The sequence below is a fragment of the Mytilus edulis genome, chromosome 7 (genome assembly GCF_963676685.1).
Source record: "Mytilus edulis chromosome 7, xbMytEdul2.2, whole genome shotgun sequence".
In the NCBI taxonomy this organism is placed as follows: Eukaryota; Metazoa; Mollusca; class Bivalvia; order Mytilida; family Mytilidae; genus Mytilus; species Mytilus edulis.
Window position 1 is genome coordinate 46767178 of NC_092350.1, and position 18432 is coordinate 46785609.

The 18432-nt window shown below is 31.7% G+C and overlaps 1 protein-coding gene across 1 annotated transcript; it reads left to right on the plus strand.

Annotated features, from left to right (window-relative positions):
- Window positions 1-617: 617 nt before the first annotated feature.
- On the plus strand, window positions 618-15664 carry LOC139481623 (uncharacterized). Its single transcript, XM_071265059.1, has 4 exons — window positions 618-739; window positions 3645-3783; window positions 6031-6139; window positions 12895-15664. Exons 1-4 carry the CDS (start codon window positions 706-708, stop codon window positions 12988-12990), a joined length of 378 nt encoding a protein of 125 aa, XP_071121160.1. The 5' UTR covers window positions 618-705; the 3' UTR covers window positions 12991-15664.
- Window positions 15665-18432: the final 2768 nt, after the last annotated feature.

The window sequence follows — 18432 nt, forward strand, 5'->3', positions numbered from 1 at the left end:
AGGTAAAAGTCAGAACTCTAGTTGCCTTCGATATGTAACTGACTCGAGAGTTACCAAGTAAATAACTGAGTTACCACCATGATTTGGTTGGCCAGGTTTTTTTTGTGTTTTTGTTGTTGTTGGCATATCTGTGTCACAATTGACCACATATATGTTCTGCTTGTCGTAACCTCAATCCCGTCTGCTCAATCATTAATTTTTTGTCACCGTCTGCGCTATTGTTTTGCTTTTTCTGTTTGTCTTTTCTCCGCTTTTATTTTTGCTCATGGTATTGTCTGTCTTTTTAATTGGAGTTATAACGGATTTTAGATTGCTCCCTATGTGTCATATATTTCTATTTACATTGTTGTGAATTAAAGGCTCGATTGTAGCTAGTCCAAATAATTATGACGTCTCCACGTCATAATTATTTGGACTAGATTGTAGCTTGAGGTATTTTAGTTTTCAAAGTAGGGCTACCAACCTATTAGACCTCACGACACCGGGTATATATATTTTTTTTCTTTTTGGAAAACCAGCACCATTGGGGAATTACGCTCGACACCAAAGTTTAAGAAGACAAATACATTTTTTAATAAAATTGAAATATGCGAACTGAATAAAACATTTGTGGGTATGAAACTCTATGGGATCGATTACGGAATAACTTACTAGTTTTTAGCCTTTTTTTCGATCGAATTGTCAAACAAAACGAACTTGCGTGCAATGGCAGAGGAATCTGAATATCGCATTCCCAAAGGTATAAATTTCAGGTGTATTTAGTTTATTAGACAAACCAATCTTTGTCAAACTTAGCTTTTTCTACATTTAAGTTTTAACAGCAATCGAAGATATAAAGTTAATGCTGACTTTTTGACAGTTTGAATCAAAACATCAGGTCTGACATGAGTACTGTCATATTTTACTTTCAGTTTAAATTACCTTCTTCAATCATTTATTTGCCTTTCAATTATTTTCTTTTGTTGAATCATTCGAAAGAAATCTGGTTTAATATTTGGCAATGACTACAATTTATAAAATTAATTCAATAATAATAATGATATTAATACATTGTTGCTCACTCTTGCCCCAGGCAGAATTTTATTTATACATCCAGTTATATGAGGGTCAACATGGGATTGGCATAAAAAGTGACGAAAAGGCAAAAAAATTAAAAGAATTTCCATCATGTCCATGTCCATACATGTGTATTTTGGAAAATTATCCTAGTTAAAATACAAATGTAATTATAACTTTTTAAACATTGTCAAGGATTTGTATAGGTCTTACTATACAAATCCTTGACATTGTTTAACAGTTAAAGGCTTCTTTTTTGCATTGACAACTTAGTTTTTCAAGACTTCATAATTATTTAGTCTAAATAACATCCAAGCTTTTGAAAAAGATCATTGATACAGAGGCGGATCCAGGGGGTGGTCATCCGGTGCCGGTGACCACCCCCTGGGTTTGCAAAAATGGTGCACCATGTACCAAAAAATGGTGCACCTTGAACATTTTGAAAAATAAATTCGTCGATCAAATCAATGTGTCTATCGGAATCACCAGTCATAAAGTTGTCATTACTTACCTTAAGGCTAAATACAAGAACCTTGACAGGTATGTTTATACAATGAACATGTAATTAACAATCGCTAATTACTTGGTCGATTTCTTTGTAAAAATGAAGAGACAGTCCTCAATCTTAGATGTTTTTAGCAGGTAATTTATACTTTTTTTTACATTACGTTTATCTAAATTTTTAAAGTTTGTATAATAACTTTTCTCGACCAATAATGTTTTTTTACTGTGATGCCAAAATTCAAAAATAATTTTAAATTTTTAAAGTCACATAAATATTCTATATTGAATGAATACTCCCGTTCCATCATCTGTTTGTCTAAAAGTTTCGTTCATTCCAGTTTTTTAGTAACTTATACCCTCTTTCCTTCAGGAAACGCCACAAATCAGCCCCTCTGAAGTACCAACGACTTGTAATGGGCCTAGCATTGATACGAATAAAAGTGATCAGATTAAAGAATTAAACAACCCCCGACTTACATATAAGTACAAACGACATTAGTTTTGTAAAACAATCAACACGTAAATTAACAAACGAAGAGAAATTTAATTTGATAAGAAATCATTTCCAACCTGGAATAAACTATAACTTTAATTTCCTATAAAAAAAATATGCAGGAAAGAACAGACTGTTTCAGCTGAGTTGTCTAAATCGCTATGATGGGCTAGTGTACTCACGTTCACAAGAAGGAGCTTACTGCATATACTGTGCTCTGTTTGGGGTTGATAGTTTGGGAACATTATCATGCAAACCACTAACAGATATGGCACATGCAAGTACAAGAGTTTTAGACTTAACGATCATTTCGGCCGTGATGAGAAATCATGTAAAAAAAAAAGTCATACTGAAGCTAGAGCAAAAGCTCAACTTTTCTTGACAACATTGAGCAAAGGACTACTGATATTCAAACATTTATTGATAAAGCAATGAATGAACGTATAAAAGCAAACAGAACTGTTTTGAAATCTATATGCAAGTGTGTTTTGCTTTGTGGCAAACATAATCTTCCTATAAGAGGCCATAAAAAAATTGAATTTAAATTTAAGATTTCAAAAGGTGACCAGCCCCTAATAAATTCCTGGATCCGCCCCTGATCAATATGAAAATTCAATGCCAATGGTAACACAGGAAAATTTGTTTGTCTCTTACATGACTGTCTTAATTTGTTTTTGTCTTAGTCATGTACCTGATGTTCCTCCAATCTACTTAATTTTAAAACAAAGTATGTTAGCTCATTACTATATACAGGACCTTTAACATCAAATAAAACAGCATACCTGCTAACTGTCACTAATTTCGGGGGATTTCCAACAATTAGAAATTTGAATGTGAAAGTATGAAGAAGCAACTAAACATCATTAAACAAAATTTGAAGGTCCCTTTAAACATGTTAAAGGTTTTGTGAGACTATGAGAGCCATCTTGCACATAAAACCCCCATGGGCATTTTGGAATGTTGGCAGGTATGAACACACCTCAAAAATCACATGACACAGAACATGCAGAACATAACTATACAAAATGTATAAACATTGATAAACATTGATAAAGAAGAAAACATCTGATGTGAGTGTTCCATAATGGAAAATTTCCTTACAACAAGAACAGTAACCCGCATTGAGTTAAACTTTAACATCACAAGTATAATTAAAAGAGAAGGCATTTATAGGAAAATGAATTCCCTAGTACTCAGATGGGTTTTCATTTTTCTTCCATCCTTTTTGGGAGTTGATATAAACCTCATATCTTGCTGACTTTGTTTAGTTAATGAAATAGAGACACAAGTTCATTTTATAATAAGACTTGCAAGTACATGTAATATGCTTTATTGATCTGAGCAGAGAATCTTTTTGTATATCACATACATTCATGTACATGTATGTTTTATTTCTACATAACAAGAAAAAAGCCACACACACAAAAAAAAACACAAGTGAGGGATGAGATCTCAAATCACTAGTTGAACAACTCTACATTAAATTAATATGGTATAAATCATCACAAAATAAGACCAGCACATTTGTGAACTATACACTTTTACAGTAAATTAGGTTTATAATATGCTAACATGCTTGTTATTTGTTCAGCCACTGTTCAAGAAATTGACAAGAAGACCGTAGAAGTTGATATAAGAATACCCAATTTGGAAGTGAAAGCCAAGATTCCAGGGATTGGAACTGCTAAACTAAAGGATAACTGTACAGTTACAACCAATTTTGAGGCAAAGTAAGAAAGACTTGCATTATTATAATTATAAAGAAATAAACATGTCTTGAGGAACATAAAATATATGATATATCTCAGTGTTCCAGCTAGGTTTTCAAAAGGGCAGGGTGCCAATCCTGAAAAAGGGCATTTAACGCGTGATATGATAATATGAAAAGGGCATATTTTAATAAAAGATGTTAATCAAACATTTGTGTTTATTCGTTGAATCACAGGTTATACAAGAACAACATCTTTAGCCCATATAGAACTCTATCTTTCTACTTTTAAGGCTGAAAAACTTGTCAAGCAGCTTGTCACACAAGTTTTTTTATCATTGCTTGGCACAGTTGAACTTTATATGCAGTATGTTTTGAAAGGAGATCTGTTTCATACTGTTTCTATGGTCTACCATATTTTACCAGTTTCACCTTTCTACCCCTGCTGTGCTTGATGGCAATACAGCACAAAACAGCTGTGCTCAGTAAATTCACAATTTTAGGATATAAAGCAACAGTGAAAAATAGTATCAAAAATAAAGAATACAGAAAAAGATGACCAAGGCACCCTACCAACACTGCTACTAAGACCCTCTTTAACTTTTCCTATAACTCAAAATAAATACCTAAACATATATATTCTTAAGTAAGAAGTATGGAGACACATTTTAGAATATGTAAATGGGTTACTCAATGCTAGGAAAAAAATCAGATTGAGTTATCTTTCTTTATTCGGGTGTGCTCCTTCTTTGGAGGATTATAAACAGTACGTAAATATGATGTAAATATGATCACAATATGGCGGCCGATTTTGTTATTTTCGTATCAAAAATGAAGGCAGTCAATGACAAATACGTCTGAATTTTCTGTTTATTTTACAGAAAACAAGTAAAACAATGTCTTCAACGAGTTTATAATGGTTTTCCAACTTTCTGTCATTACGTTTCTTCCATGAAACTACGGTAAACATCGCAAATTGTGCCCAAGTTGTTGTATGCACATTTCTTCAAAGATAATTGCCGACTGACCGATTCTATTTGAACGAATTAATGTTGATGATCATTAATGACCCATCCGATAAACGGATTACCTATAACAACAGATTATGACACCAGTTGTAACTATTGATTAGCTTGGGGTGGTAAACAAAGTCATAATCTTTTCCCCAGGTAAAATTTAGTAATTAGCGTATCATATCAATACGCAAATTAATATGCAATCGATCTTCAAAAAAGGCAGGGCGCCCTGGAAACTGTAAAAAGGGCACAGGGCGCCACTCGGAAAAGGGCGGGCGCCGCGCCCTCTGAAAACGGCCTAGCTGGAACACTGTATCTACTTGAAAACATACATGTATGGTAGAAAATAAGTAACAACTTATTTCTAATATGTATGGGTTGCTCTTTTGTAGTGCTGAATCCAAATAACATAATTTTGCAAAGGAAAGGTTCACAAAGTGTCAATATTAAAAGTGTCCTTGGCAACATGCATGAATACACATTTTTGTTAAGAATGTGTATTTGACACACATACATCTTTGTGTAACATATTTATGTTGGTCAAAGGATGTGGCTAATGAATTACAGAAGGTAGTAGACCTTAAAAATGCATAAAAACGAGCAATGTGGCTGAAATCCAGTAAAATATCATTCCTTCAAGGATGTTAACAGGCTTAAAACAAACACCAAAACGAAAAAAAAGTTAATAAGTTTAAAATTGTGAATATAACTTTTTACATGTGATATTGCCAAGGTAAATTTTTCAGGCATTATGCCCTTTGTGGTCATATTTTTTTTACAAAAAATGTGTGTTTACTGCTTACTGTGTTATTGTTGAACTTGCTTAAAATATGCGGTGCATTAGATACTATTTCAAGTAAGTAATAATTGATCGGAAATTTAAGATAACACTTCATTATTATAAGCAGTTGAATATTGAGAGTAAAACAATGGTGAACCATTTCGTTAGCTGAAGAGATCCACAAAATAATCATTATGCATTGTTACTGGTAATTGTTTATTTAGGAGTTGTTGTAAAATGAATATACATTTAAGTATGTTATAAATCTTATAAGAGAATTTTAGTCAAATCAGTGAATATAAATTTGACAGCTAAATGAGCTTATGCCTCTTTAAAGGACTTTATCAAGTTTTTCAGTACTAAAGCAAACAAAAGTTGTTTTTAAGCCATTTTAAGAACCTTAAAAACTTAATCTAACTAGGAAAATGAAATTAAACATTTAATTGTATGTGGTTTTATTTGTTTATTTTAGTTCCCTTCAAATAACTGCCATTATTAAGAAGAATGATATTGAAAATAAGTTTAGATATGATATAAGAAAGTTACCAGGGGAGATAATTCCTGAGAAATGCACCACAAAGGTTAGTAGATTGTTTAAACATAAAAATAAGAAGATGTGGTGTGATTGCCAATGAAACAACTATTTACAAGAGACCAAATAACACTGACATAAACACTTTAGGTACCTTAAAATCAGCTATAAACGGGCATGAAATGACAATTCAAACCAGAAAACGTTTATTTAAATAAAAATAATGAAAACATGCCAAAAAACAATAAAGAAAGAATCAATAAAAAATAAGAAAAATTGTCATGCTTGAAGTTTTACCCCTGTAATATAATACACAGAAGAAAAGTCAGATTGGTTAAAATGTCTGACCAGTTGAACAGTTTGATTTGATAAAACAATTGTAATAGGGTCATAATTTTAAATGAACAGCAATAGGTGAAGAGAAACCTGTATTATGTACATTGAAGTCATCTATCTCTTATTTAGATTTAATTCAGTTCAATGACCAGGTATAAGTGCTTAAATGATATACATGTATACAAGTAGCCAATGGCTATAGTATGTATCATTACATATCACACTAGTTCTCCGTTAAAGCGCCCAACGTCAGAGTAAAAAATGATAAAATATAAATTACTGCGAAACTTGTTTATAAAGAACATAGAGCATCTTCATAGTGTATCCTATCCACCGTATAAATTTCAGCATGTAATGTGCTACCGTTAATTTGTAATGATCGAGACAGTTTAGATGATAAAACAATAAAAAAAAAATAATTAACGTCATTTTACTTCCTTTGACGTCGTGATTTTCAATGCCAAAATGCTAAAAACCTTTTTTTTATTGATTCACGTAAACTTTTATTTCTTTTTCTTGTTAGTTGAAATTTAAGCATGATATTCAGTCATGTCTGCATTATTATTAATATATACATATATATATATATGAAAGTCTTTTTGTTATCTCTTTAACACATATTAATGTGATAAATCTTCAATTTGGCCTTTTCTGTATGAACTAGTACGATAAACAATCGACTCAGCATTTCAGTCTTGTACAAAGCAGAAGAAATAATAAAATCGTATTAACATGCTTTCAACCCAAATATGCATATAATTCGCCACTGAATCCTCCTCTCTTTCGTCATCATCCTATTTACCAATCTGTGTTACCATGAATTATCATTGATGTGGTCATATTAATATCGAAAACTTATATATAAATCAACTGTTTTAATTTCAAAATGCACAAGTATAGCGTATAACGCATGAATTTCTTGCTTTGAACTGTTTTGAAAAAATCTTTCGAAGCCGAAGCACAACCCTTGTATCTTTGATGGGTTACTTCCTTTGATATTCCTTAATACCTGTTTGTTCATTGTATTGAAAATTTGGAAAAACAATTAGGAGAGAGACGAGAAGTGTCTATTAGTATTTTATATATATATAGCAGACCAATGGGAGTATGTTTCTTAAAATTGAACAATTGAACACTTGAATATAACTATGAAGAAGATGTGGTATGATTGCAAATGAGACTCGAGTCTAAAATTCCACTAATAAAGATAGTCGGCATGATAAATTCGTTACACAGTGTGTCAGTGAACTGATACGATATACAGGGTCAGTAAATTCCATATGAGGTTCTATTTTCGCTCAAACCCCTTATGAAATTTACTGACCCAGAATTTATCGTATTCACTAACACAATGTGTAACTGATAATATCTGACTAAAATTTAAACGAATCACTTTTTTGATAACGTTTACAGTTAGTATATTACTTCAACTTTAGAGGAGATATGATTTATTGATTGATGTTTTCTGGACGTACAGTGGCAACTATTCCATGCAGATTTATGAGCGGGAGAAGAATATTCAACAAATAAATAAGATGTTACATGGGTTTTTCGCTGATAAAGAATTTAAAAAGGTTGAATATAAATATATATAAAAAAAATAGATGATGAGAGAGACATGACAAAAAATGATCCAGCAAAATATAAATATAAAATCATTTTTCATAGATATTTTATTCATCCTCTTTGTTGGTTAGTTGTAGCCTATTAATCTCACAACTTCGATTTAAAGACAACCAGTAACGACCAATTGAACAGCTTCTTTTTGTAGATCCTCTTATACTAATAGTACTATGCATCATATTCCGCATGAATATCATATAGTTAATTGAATTAATCAAAGATATAGGAGGTGGTTTATAGATTAAAAAATAATTATGAAAAATAAGAATATGGTGAATTAAAAATAACAGAAATAAATGATTTAAAGATAAATGAAACTTTCCGTTTTCTGCACATAAATGCATTATTGACAATATTCTAGTAGATCATTTCGAAAGAAACGTTGAACTTTCAAATTGGTTGTAAACGCAACTGGTCAAATGAAATAAGCGACGCAAATTTTATACATTCATAAGCATCCGTTCAGTGTTTTTTCGCCAAAATCACGATCTTGCATGAGTTAACTTGTCATTTCGTTTCCTATTGTAAGCAAATTTAACCTTACATCCTTCTCGTGCATTGCGTCAGCAATTATTTAATTTTATTCACCTTAAAAAAAATAGTTCGTGACAGATGTCAGACCACGATAATCCAATAATTAACAAAAAGATCTGCAATAGTGGTCGAAAAAAAAAAGTTATAAATTTCATGCGTCCGAAGCGGGCACTATCTTCGATTTATCTTCATCATTTACGCCTCAGCGACAAGTATTTGAAATCCAAAGATATGAAAGAATAGAAAGAGTTGATGAGTTATACAAAATGTATGACGAAAATGACACACAAAGAAAAGTCAAATCAGTCGAATGTAACATTGATTGATGGAGTTTAAAACCTTAGGTATCTTTATAATTCCAAAATATATAAATTGACCATTGATTGGAATTGTAAGGATTTGCAGAATCAAAACATTGTCATAATTCGTACGTCTTAATTTTCATACTGATGCTCGAGGACGGCAGACATTGTCTTCAATTTTTTGGGTGTAACATTTTTTTAGTAACAACATATATTAAATATATTTCACTATTCACCAAAACAATTGATTGATAAGCAATGTTTCTTTCTATATTTTGTTGGACAGATAAGTAATCAATGATAAAATCTTTTTGGTGATCAAATTTTTATTTTATTCGATTTGCGATTTCTCTTAATGTCGGTTAGCTACCGGTACTGTCACTGTTATAAAACTGAACGTTCAGCTCCTCATTACTAGTACCTCGAATCACAAGGAAAATATGATAAAATATACCTCATATCATCTTTACTTTTGTTTATTATCCCAGATATCCAAATATTTCGAAGAATTTGAAATACTTTTTTCCCCCCAAGTTTTATACTTATTTTAAACATGGTATCATTTATGCAGTACAGTGACATAATAAAAAAGAGGGGCTATACGGAGTAGTGTCGTCATGCGTATATTTTTGATACAGACAAGACAATATATATTGTCAAAATGTTATATACGGAAGTTTTCAAATGCAGGAACTGAACCCAAGAATTTTACATAGAAGGGCATATATTTCTAACTGAATAGAGAAACATGACTAAAAGAATTATAGAATACAGAAATGTAGATCTCCTCCCCTAATACAGACCGTAATATATAGCATTTTGACGGATAGTTTTGTTAATCTATTTAACTGCTTTTAATTTCGAAAAGAATGTTGTACAATGTGTTGTTATAAAATGTAGCGGACAAAGTATCATGCCCTTTCAACCGACGTCCTAATTTCGATGAAAGAAATTAAAAGCTTCTCTCCTTGCGCAACACGAAAAAAGAAAGAACAATTTTTATAGCTTCTTGCAATTGCATAATTGTTAAATCGTATTGAATTCGGTATCAAATTTATATTAATCATAGAAGCTTCATATCTTAAATATTGAAAACAGGTCTAAATTATTTACATGCATTACAATTGATATAAAATCATCCGGTTCGGTTTTTTTTTTCTTCTTCTAGATTTGAGAAAGAAGCAACTCTGTTACACTCAAACAATTGATTTATAAAAATTGTTACATGGTGTCTTCTTATGTCGTCTGAATTACAATATATTATTGAATTGTAAGTGATATATCCGCCATCCATTATAACTATCTAATATGTTTATTTGGCATGCCATACTCGATAAAAGTGCGGACGTGATAGAAAGCACTTTTTACCAAAATGTCAGCGGAGATTACATTCCACGGAGGTTACATTTCAACGATTTCGTCATTTATGAACCATAATATGTATATCTAAAGATTGAAGTTGTACTAAAATTTAATGTTGACAAGGATATCGATCTGTTGTATGTGGAATTTTTTTTCAAAATTGATGTTTTTTAAGAATTGGCTATTCCACGGAGATTACACGCTTAACAAATCTCTACAGTTTTCAACTTTGCTTCGTTTTTCAGACTGATGTAACTTGGAATAAATGACCATTGTTATCAATAAAATTATTTATGGTAACCTTATGATCAAGTTAAACTCATATTACACTCTATAATGTACTAAATATTTTCCTGGTTGGTCTTTTATCCATCAACGGAAATTTCAGCTTTTCAAAGAAAACATTATGGACGGCCGGTACAATCACGATCGTGGTACAATATGTACTAACCTTTATAAAAATTAAAAATATAGATAATGAAGAAATTTAAAACTCTCAGATATAAGTATAACAAGCTACGGGTATATAACTGGAAGTCGTTAGGTTTGCTTTCTTACGGTGGGACAAAATAACGTCATAAAATGGGCGCTTTAACGGAGAACCAGTGATATACGTGTATCTCACTTGTAATAGTAAGTGTTAAGTTAAACGTTGTAATGGTCAAATCTTTAAATGAAATAGGGTAAATGTATCTTTCTTTTTAGCTCACCTGGCCCAAAGGGCCAAGTGAGCTTTTCTCAGCACTTGGCGTCCGGCGTCCATCGTCCGTCGTCTGTCGTCCGTCGTCCGTCGTCCGTCGTCGTTAACTTTTACAAAAATCTTCTCCTCTAAAACTACTGGGCCAAATTTAACCAAACTTGGCCACAATCATCATTGGGGTATCTAGTTTAAAAAATGTGTCTGGTGACCCGGTCAACCAACCAAGATGGCCGCCATGGCTAAAAATAGAACATAGGGGTAAAATGCAGTTTTTGGCTTATAACTCAAAAACCAAAGCATTTAGAGCAAATCTGACATGGGGTAAAATTGTTCATCAGGTCAAGATCTATCTGCCCTGAAATTTTCAGATGAATCGGACAACCCGTTGTTGGGTTGCTGCCCCTGAATTGGTAATTTTAAGGAAATTTTACTGTTTTTAGTTATTATCTTGAATATTATTATAGATAGAGATAAACTGTAAACAGGAATAATGTTCAGCAAAGTAAGATTTACAAATAAGTCAACCTGACCCAAATGGTCAGTTGACCCCTTTAGGAGTTATTGCCCTTTATAGTCAATTTTTAACCATTTTTCGTAAATCTTAGTTATCTTTTAGAAAAATCTTCTCCTCTGAAACTACTGGGCCAAATTAAACAAAACTTGGCCACAATCATCATTGGGGTATCTAGTTTAAAAAATGTGTCCGGTGACCCGGCCAACCAACCAAGATGGCCGCCATGGCTAAAAATAGAACATAGGGGTAAAATGCAGTTTTTGGCTTATAACTCAAAAACCAAAGCATTTAGAGCAAATCTGCTTTGGGGTAAAATTGTTCATCAGGTCAAGATCTATCTGCCCTGAAATTTTCAGATGAATCGGACAACCCGTTGTTGGGTTGCTGCCCCTGAAATGGTAATTTTAAGAAAATTTTGCTGTTTTTGGTTATTATCTTGAATATTATTATAGATAGAGATAAACTGTAAACAGCAATAATGTTCAGCAAAGTAAGATCTACAAATAAGTCAACATGACCAAAATGGTCAGTTGACCACTTTAGGAGTTATTGCCCTTTATAGTCAATTTTTAACCATTTTTCATAAATCTTAGTAATCTTTTAGAAAAATCTTCTCCTCTGAAACTACAGGGCCAAATTTAACCAAACTTAGCCATAATCATCATTGGGGTATCTAGTTAACAAAATGTGTCCAGTGACTCGGCCAACAAACCAAGATGGCCACCATGGCTAAAAATAGAACATGGGGGTAAAATGCAGTTTTTGGCTTATAACTCAAAAACCAAAGCATTAAGAGCAAATCTGACAGGAAGTAAAATTGTTGATCAGGTCACGATCTATCTGCCCATGAATTTTCAGATGAATTTGATAATCGGTTGTTAGGTTGCTGCCCCTGAATTGGTTATTTTGAGGAAATTTTGCTGTTTTTTTGTTATTATCTTGAATATTATTATAGATAGAGATAAACTGTAAACAGCAATAATGTACAGCAAAGTAAGAACTAAAAATAAGTCAGTATGACCAAAATAGTCAATTGACCCCCTAAGGAGTTATTGCCCTTCATAGTCAATTTTTAACAATTTAAGATTTTCAAGTACTGTTATAGATAGAGATAATTGTAAGCAGCAAGAATGTTTAGTGAAGTAAGATCTACAAACACATCACCATCACCAAAACACAATTTTGTCATGAATCCATCTTTGTCCATTGTTTAATATTCACATAAACCAAGGTGAGCGACACAGGCTCTTTAGAGCCTCTAGTTTGTAATTTACATAAACTGTCATGTTAAACTACAGTAAGATTTTAATAAAGCCTTAATAATACAATTTTTATAGGTTATTGCAATGTGAAGTGTTTTTTGTGTAGAATGATAAGTTGATTTTTTTTATCTTCCAACATGAAGTGTAATTTATAGATTTTTCTATTCACAGTACAAAGATGATTTGATAACTATATTACTACACAAAGCTGAACCATCATCATGGGAGATACAATTGAAGAGAGGACTTGAACAAGCTAAAGATTAAAAAGGATACCTAACTCAAGTGTTGAAGGGCCATCATGTCTTTTCCCATTGGTGTACTATAACCTGCAAATCAGCTTAAATGATTTATTAAGATTGGGTATAAACTTATAGAAATACTGATTTTTACAACAAAAAGCGATGCATCTGTTGTTTTGTCTACGCTCCTGGAGATTAAATAACCCCCTAAAGTCAGATTATGCAATGTATATTTCAAAATAGTGCAATTTTCATTTTCTTTTTTGTATATTGAATTTACATACATAATGTATTTCTTAATCTGTAAAAGATATCTTTGTTTAAAAAATGCCTTTAATTTATAGTTACTTGTGTGTTGTGTATACTGCTTGCACAAACTGTTAAAGGTTTCTGATTTGGTCCATTTCAGAACTGGTACTAATAATTAATAATTGATTCACTTTACAATTAAATATCATCGACGCATATCAAATACTTAGCAGAATATGAAATTCTTCAATTCACACAGTTTTGCTCTTTTGTTTTTGAACATCTTTCTTTGATACCCTGTGCAAATAATGTTTTGGGAGGGCTATATTGGTATCATCTAGTTCATCTGTGTATCTGTCTGTCCATGTATATTAAAAGCTTCCTAAATTGCTAAATGAATGTCAACGAAACTTAACATAATTGTAGGACACTACCTAAGCAGTGGTGGATCCAGAAAAAGTGGGGGCCCACTGGCTGCCTAAGAGGGGGCCCGATCGCTTCACGCTTCAGTGAATACCTATATAAGCAACCAAATTTTTTTCTCAAAAGGGGGGGGCCTGGGCCTCCAGCCCCCCCTAAATCCGCCTCTGCTAAGGGTGTGCATATATAATTATTTCAGATCCTGCATGTTAAAGGTGAGACAACCCAACTAATTAGCCATTTCAGAATCTAATGTATCCTGGGTAATATTTTTAAAAGTGTACACCAAAACGTCCAGATTGGTTTGAAATGTCATAAACAATGGAAATTTAACCAATGATGTGATGTTATTTTCATTTTGGGGTACCAACAATGAAATTACCCATGATGTTTTAGATTCTGAAACGGCCAATTAAATTCAATAATACAGAAATGTGATGATAGTCTCTCATCTCACAAGTACAACTCCTTTTAAAGGATGGATAAGTTTAGATAAAACTCTACACAGTTATAGAACATCTATGGAAGATATGAATAAAGGAATGTTATTATTGATTAAAATGTAAAAAGGGGAGATAATAAATTAAGTTATAGAAGTATTTTCATGGTTTCACTGACTTCACTAACAGTTCTATTTCTTATTTAACACTGTTTACATTTGAATACTAATTGTGTTTAGAAGGAAATAATTATAAGTGTCAGTATGTGTGACAATGGACTATGATGTATATGTTGTTTTATCAGCATTATTTTTTTTTATTAGTTTTCATGTCCCAGATGTATATTGGGTGTTCTATTGATGTTGTTATATTTAGTTATTATTGTTTAGAATGCATAACATAATTTTCATATACAAGTTTAAGATTTTTGTTACATCTGAAAAGATTTTCTGAAATATTGTGCTCTGGGTGTGATGCAATTATTTCTAAAAACAGTGTTATAAATGTGATATATATATTCCATCACTGCAACAAGTCAGTGTGTTACCATATTTCTCCACTTGATACAGTTAAATGTTGATATTTAAAGCGTGAGGCTTGCCCTTAAGTAATCTTTTTATTTTTTGTATGATTATTTTGTTTTACATTTTAACCTAGTACTTGAGTTCATTTTATGTATGTGGTGATTGGTTTTAGTTTTTTGGATTTTCATCTACCTCATACTCAACTTTGATAAAAAATTTTGGTATATAATAATGCCAATGTTACTTTTATTATTTGGTCTGTACAACTATTTGCATCTGTCTGAAAGATTGATTTTTATACATTAAACATAGTAAATGTATATTATCTCCCTTGATAACTTTTGAGTTATCTACCCTGATTATAAAATGAAATAGATAACTTTTCAAGATTCTGCATTTTGCAGTTTTTAAAATGAACTATTTCTAAATTTGATTTGAAATTGATATTTAATTTAGTACCATATCATAACAAGGTTGCAAACAATCTATTTTTAACTTAACATTTCATGCTCTATTTTCTTTTTTATTGTATTTTCTTTTCAAGAATTCCTCTATTAATAAACCAATTTAAACGATTTATTAATGGAGATAAAATTACAGTATAAAAAAGTTTTGATTAAACAAAATTTGAAAAGAAATTGAAAATGTATTTATATTTGAAATGTTACCAAAGGGTGCTCTTTTGTAAATGAGAAATACATGAAATATAAGTTACAGTAAGAATGCAAGTAGATGTAGTGTCGGTGAGGTACCTCATAAACAGCAACACACAAACTTACATAAGCCTTCTTGTGTCTGCTTTTGATTTAATTCTACAGCAAGCTTCCTATGTTGATAAAATCTACCCTAAATTTTTTCAAAAGTAGAATCTGTGGTTTAAAAACTCAGTTTTTTTTACTTTTTTTCCTTAAATATAATTATGCCAATGTTTTGAAATACATAAGTTAATTTGTATTTATAATTTAATAGGTTGTTTTTATGTTTATTGCAATGATCTGATGTGTTCTTTTTATAGTTATATACATTTGAAGCATTTAATCAACTAGTAAAATATTTTGAAAAATTTTGTGCTTTTTTGGAAAATGAGGCAGTCATTGTTCCATTACTGGCGAACTGAACTTCATTACATTTCTCTGCCTACCGCGCTTGGTTTCGTATTTACTATTTTCTATACAAACTGGAATTTGCTTGTGTTATCATTATGCATGAGAGGTCATTGTGTAGTAATCAGCCAGGAACCAGTTTACAAACTAACTGGTTTCTGCTTGTATTCCACTACACTCGAACAAAGTGTTGTAGTTTTTGACGGGAACCAGTTTAGAATTTGTAAACTACAAAACGTAATCGGTTATTGTTCATTCCGTTTTGGTGTTTCATACCGACTTTTATGGTTTGAATAAGCTTAAGACCCTTCAAACATTAATGTGATAGGTATATTAAAGACTGTTTTACAAAAGGATGGAACTGTTTTGCTTTCAAATTCGTACTATAGTGATATCTGTTATGTACGGATTTCCACTTTCACCGGTTAATTTCTTCTTTTACACGTGCTTTTGAAACTTCCTGTTGAAACATCGCAAGTTTTAAAATTGTTTTTTGAGTGAATTTAACTTATTTTAACAATCATGAAGCGTTCCAGAATCATTTTCAAGCAGTTTCTTCTTCTCTTTGATGATGGAAAATAGGTTTTTCTCAAGAAAATACCGCAAACGATCGCAGAGGAATTGAAACGTACAAGTCAAGTCGGCACCTGGTTAAATTGGCATCTAGTCAAATCGGCACCTATTTCAATTTTGACGTCAATTCGGCATCCAATAATATTTGTTCTAATATTTTCTATTCAATTAATTAATAACTGTTACCAAGTACATAGTGAATATGTTGTTGTGTATAAAGGTAAACAACGAAGCCCTTACCCAAGCTGTTGTTTTAACAATTAGACAATTATTAAAATAAAATGGAAAACTATGAGTCCCTTTCAATAAATCAAACTTTCATGGCAAATAATAAGCAAATTTAAGGTGTTTTTTTCAGTAAAGTTTAAAAAGCATTAAACAAACAATCCTGTAAAATGCTCAACTGGTTTAAATAATGCTTAAACATATCCAATATCTCATGTATTAGTCCAAATAATTATGACGTCTGGCAAGGCTATTTTATTTTTTTTCTGTGATGTCTTCCTATGAAGTTCGTAGGAAGGCGTCCCAGAAAAAAATTAACATAGCCTTGCGGTCATAGAAAGGTGTCCCAGAATGAAATTAAAAAAGCCTTGCCAGACGAAATAATTATTTTGACTACTCATATATATATCATTAAAAATACACCAAAAAAGTCATTAGGTTGAGAAAAATAAATATATACAAAATGTACATGAACACCCAAAAATGTGAAAGTTAGTATTTAACTCTTTTTGCTTAAATACTGAAAAAAATTCTGGCAACCCCTTACTTATTTTTTACTCTTTTTGCTTAAGATACTGTTAAAATTTATATTTAACATGGGTGACGAATTGACTAAATCAGGTGTCGATTTAACCAGGTGCTGATTTGTCCAGGTGCCAATTTAACCAGGTGCCGGTTTGACTAGAATTCTTTGACAAATGTTTGAAATTACCTGAGTTTCATTAGACCTTTGATAACAGTAACAAAAAGATTATTTACTTAATATTTTGTGGGAGAAGGGGGTTCAGACTATGTGGTATCAGGTCTGTTCGCGCCCAATACACTTTCGCACCCTACACGTTCGCGCCTCGCACGTTCGCACCCAAGGTCCGTTTGCACTCTACTCATTCGCGCCTAATTTTAATTCAAATTCAAGTTGAATAATTGGAAAATCATGATTGTTGTTTTAAATTGCTTTGGTGTAAATACTGAATGTATTTATAGCTTGGTATGAGTAAAACATTGAAGATTTTTAAGGAAAAACACAAAAGATAATTGTTTTTAACAGCTTGGTCCCTTTGATCTGAAACAACGAAACAATAAAATATAGGAACCAAAATATAGCAATCCACTATTATAACCAAAACATGATAAAATCTATTCAACACACAGAAAAAAACATAGTCAGAATCTCACTTTATTTTGAAAGAAGTCAATGAAACAAAGTTATAAGCAATACACTAACAAAACATGATTAAGAGTTATTCAACACAAAATAAAACGTTGACAAAATACCACTTTATTTAGAAAGGATTATTATAATTTTTAACAATACGCTATCTAAAACATGATTAAGATTTATTCAACACAAAAAAAAATGCTGTCTCACTTTATTTTGAGACAATGACAACAATTATACTTATAAGAAAACACTTGCTTACAGAGTTATTAAACACAAAACCAATTAAGATTGGGTGCGAACATGTAGGGTGTGAAAGTGAAAGGGGCGAACATGAGTGGGCGCGAACGGACCCGGATTCAGACTATGTACCAGTGAGAAATATACAAGCTTTTCTACGGTATTTATTTGTACAATTCAGGTAGTCTTGACCTATTCATTTGTCTTAAAAAACAGCCAGTTGTCACCTTCACTTCACACACACACACATATACGAATATCAATTATATGCTTACGAGACATGTTGCATTGTTAAACTAATTACGGTATGTGAAAATCAAGACTTGCATAAAAACTATCCCAATATTAGAGACAGTGGCGTCATTTTTCTTCAGAGCTTTCAGCTCTTTGATTTGTATTCAATTTCTAATAGTTAATTTTGCTATTGTCACTTTACACATGTTACAGGAAGGGAAATTTATAGGGCATTTTGGGCAATGAGTTTGGGTAATATAAATTTTGCTCTAACTTAAGTTTGCCTCAACCACATTGCAT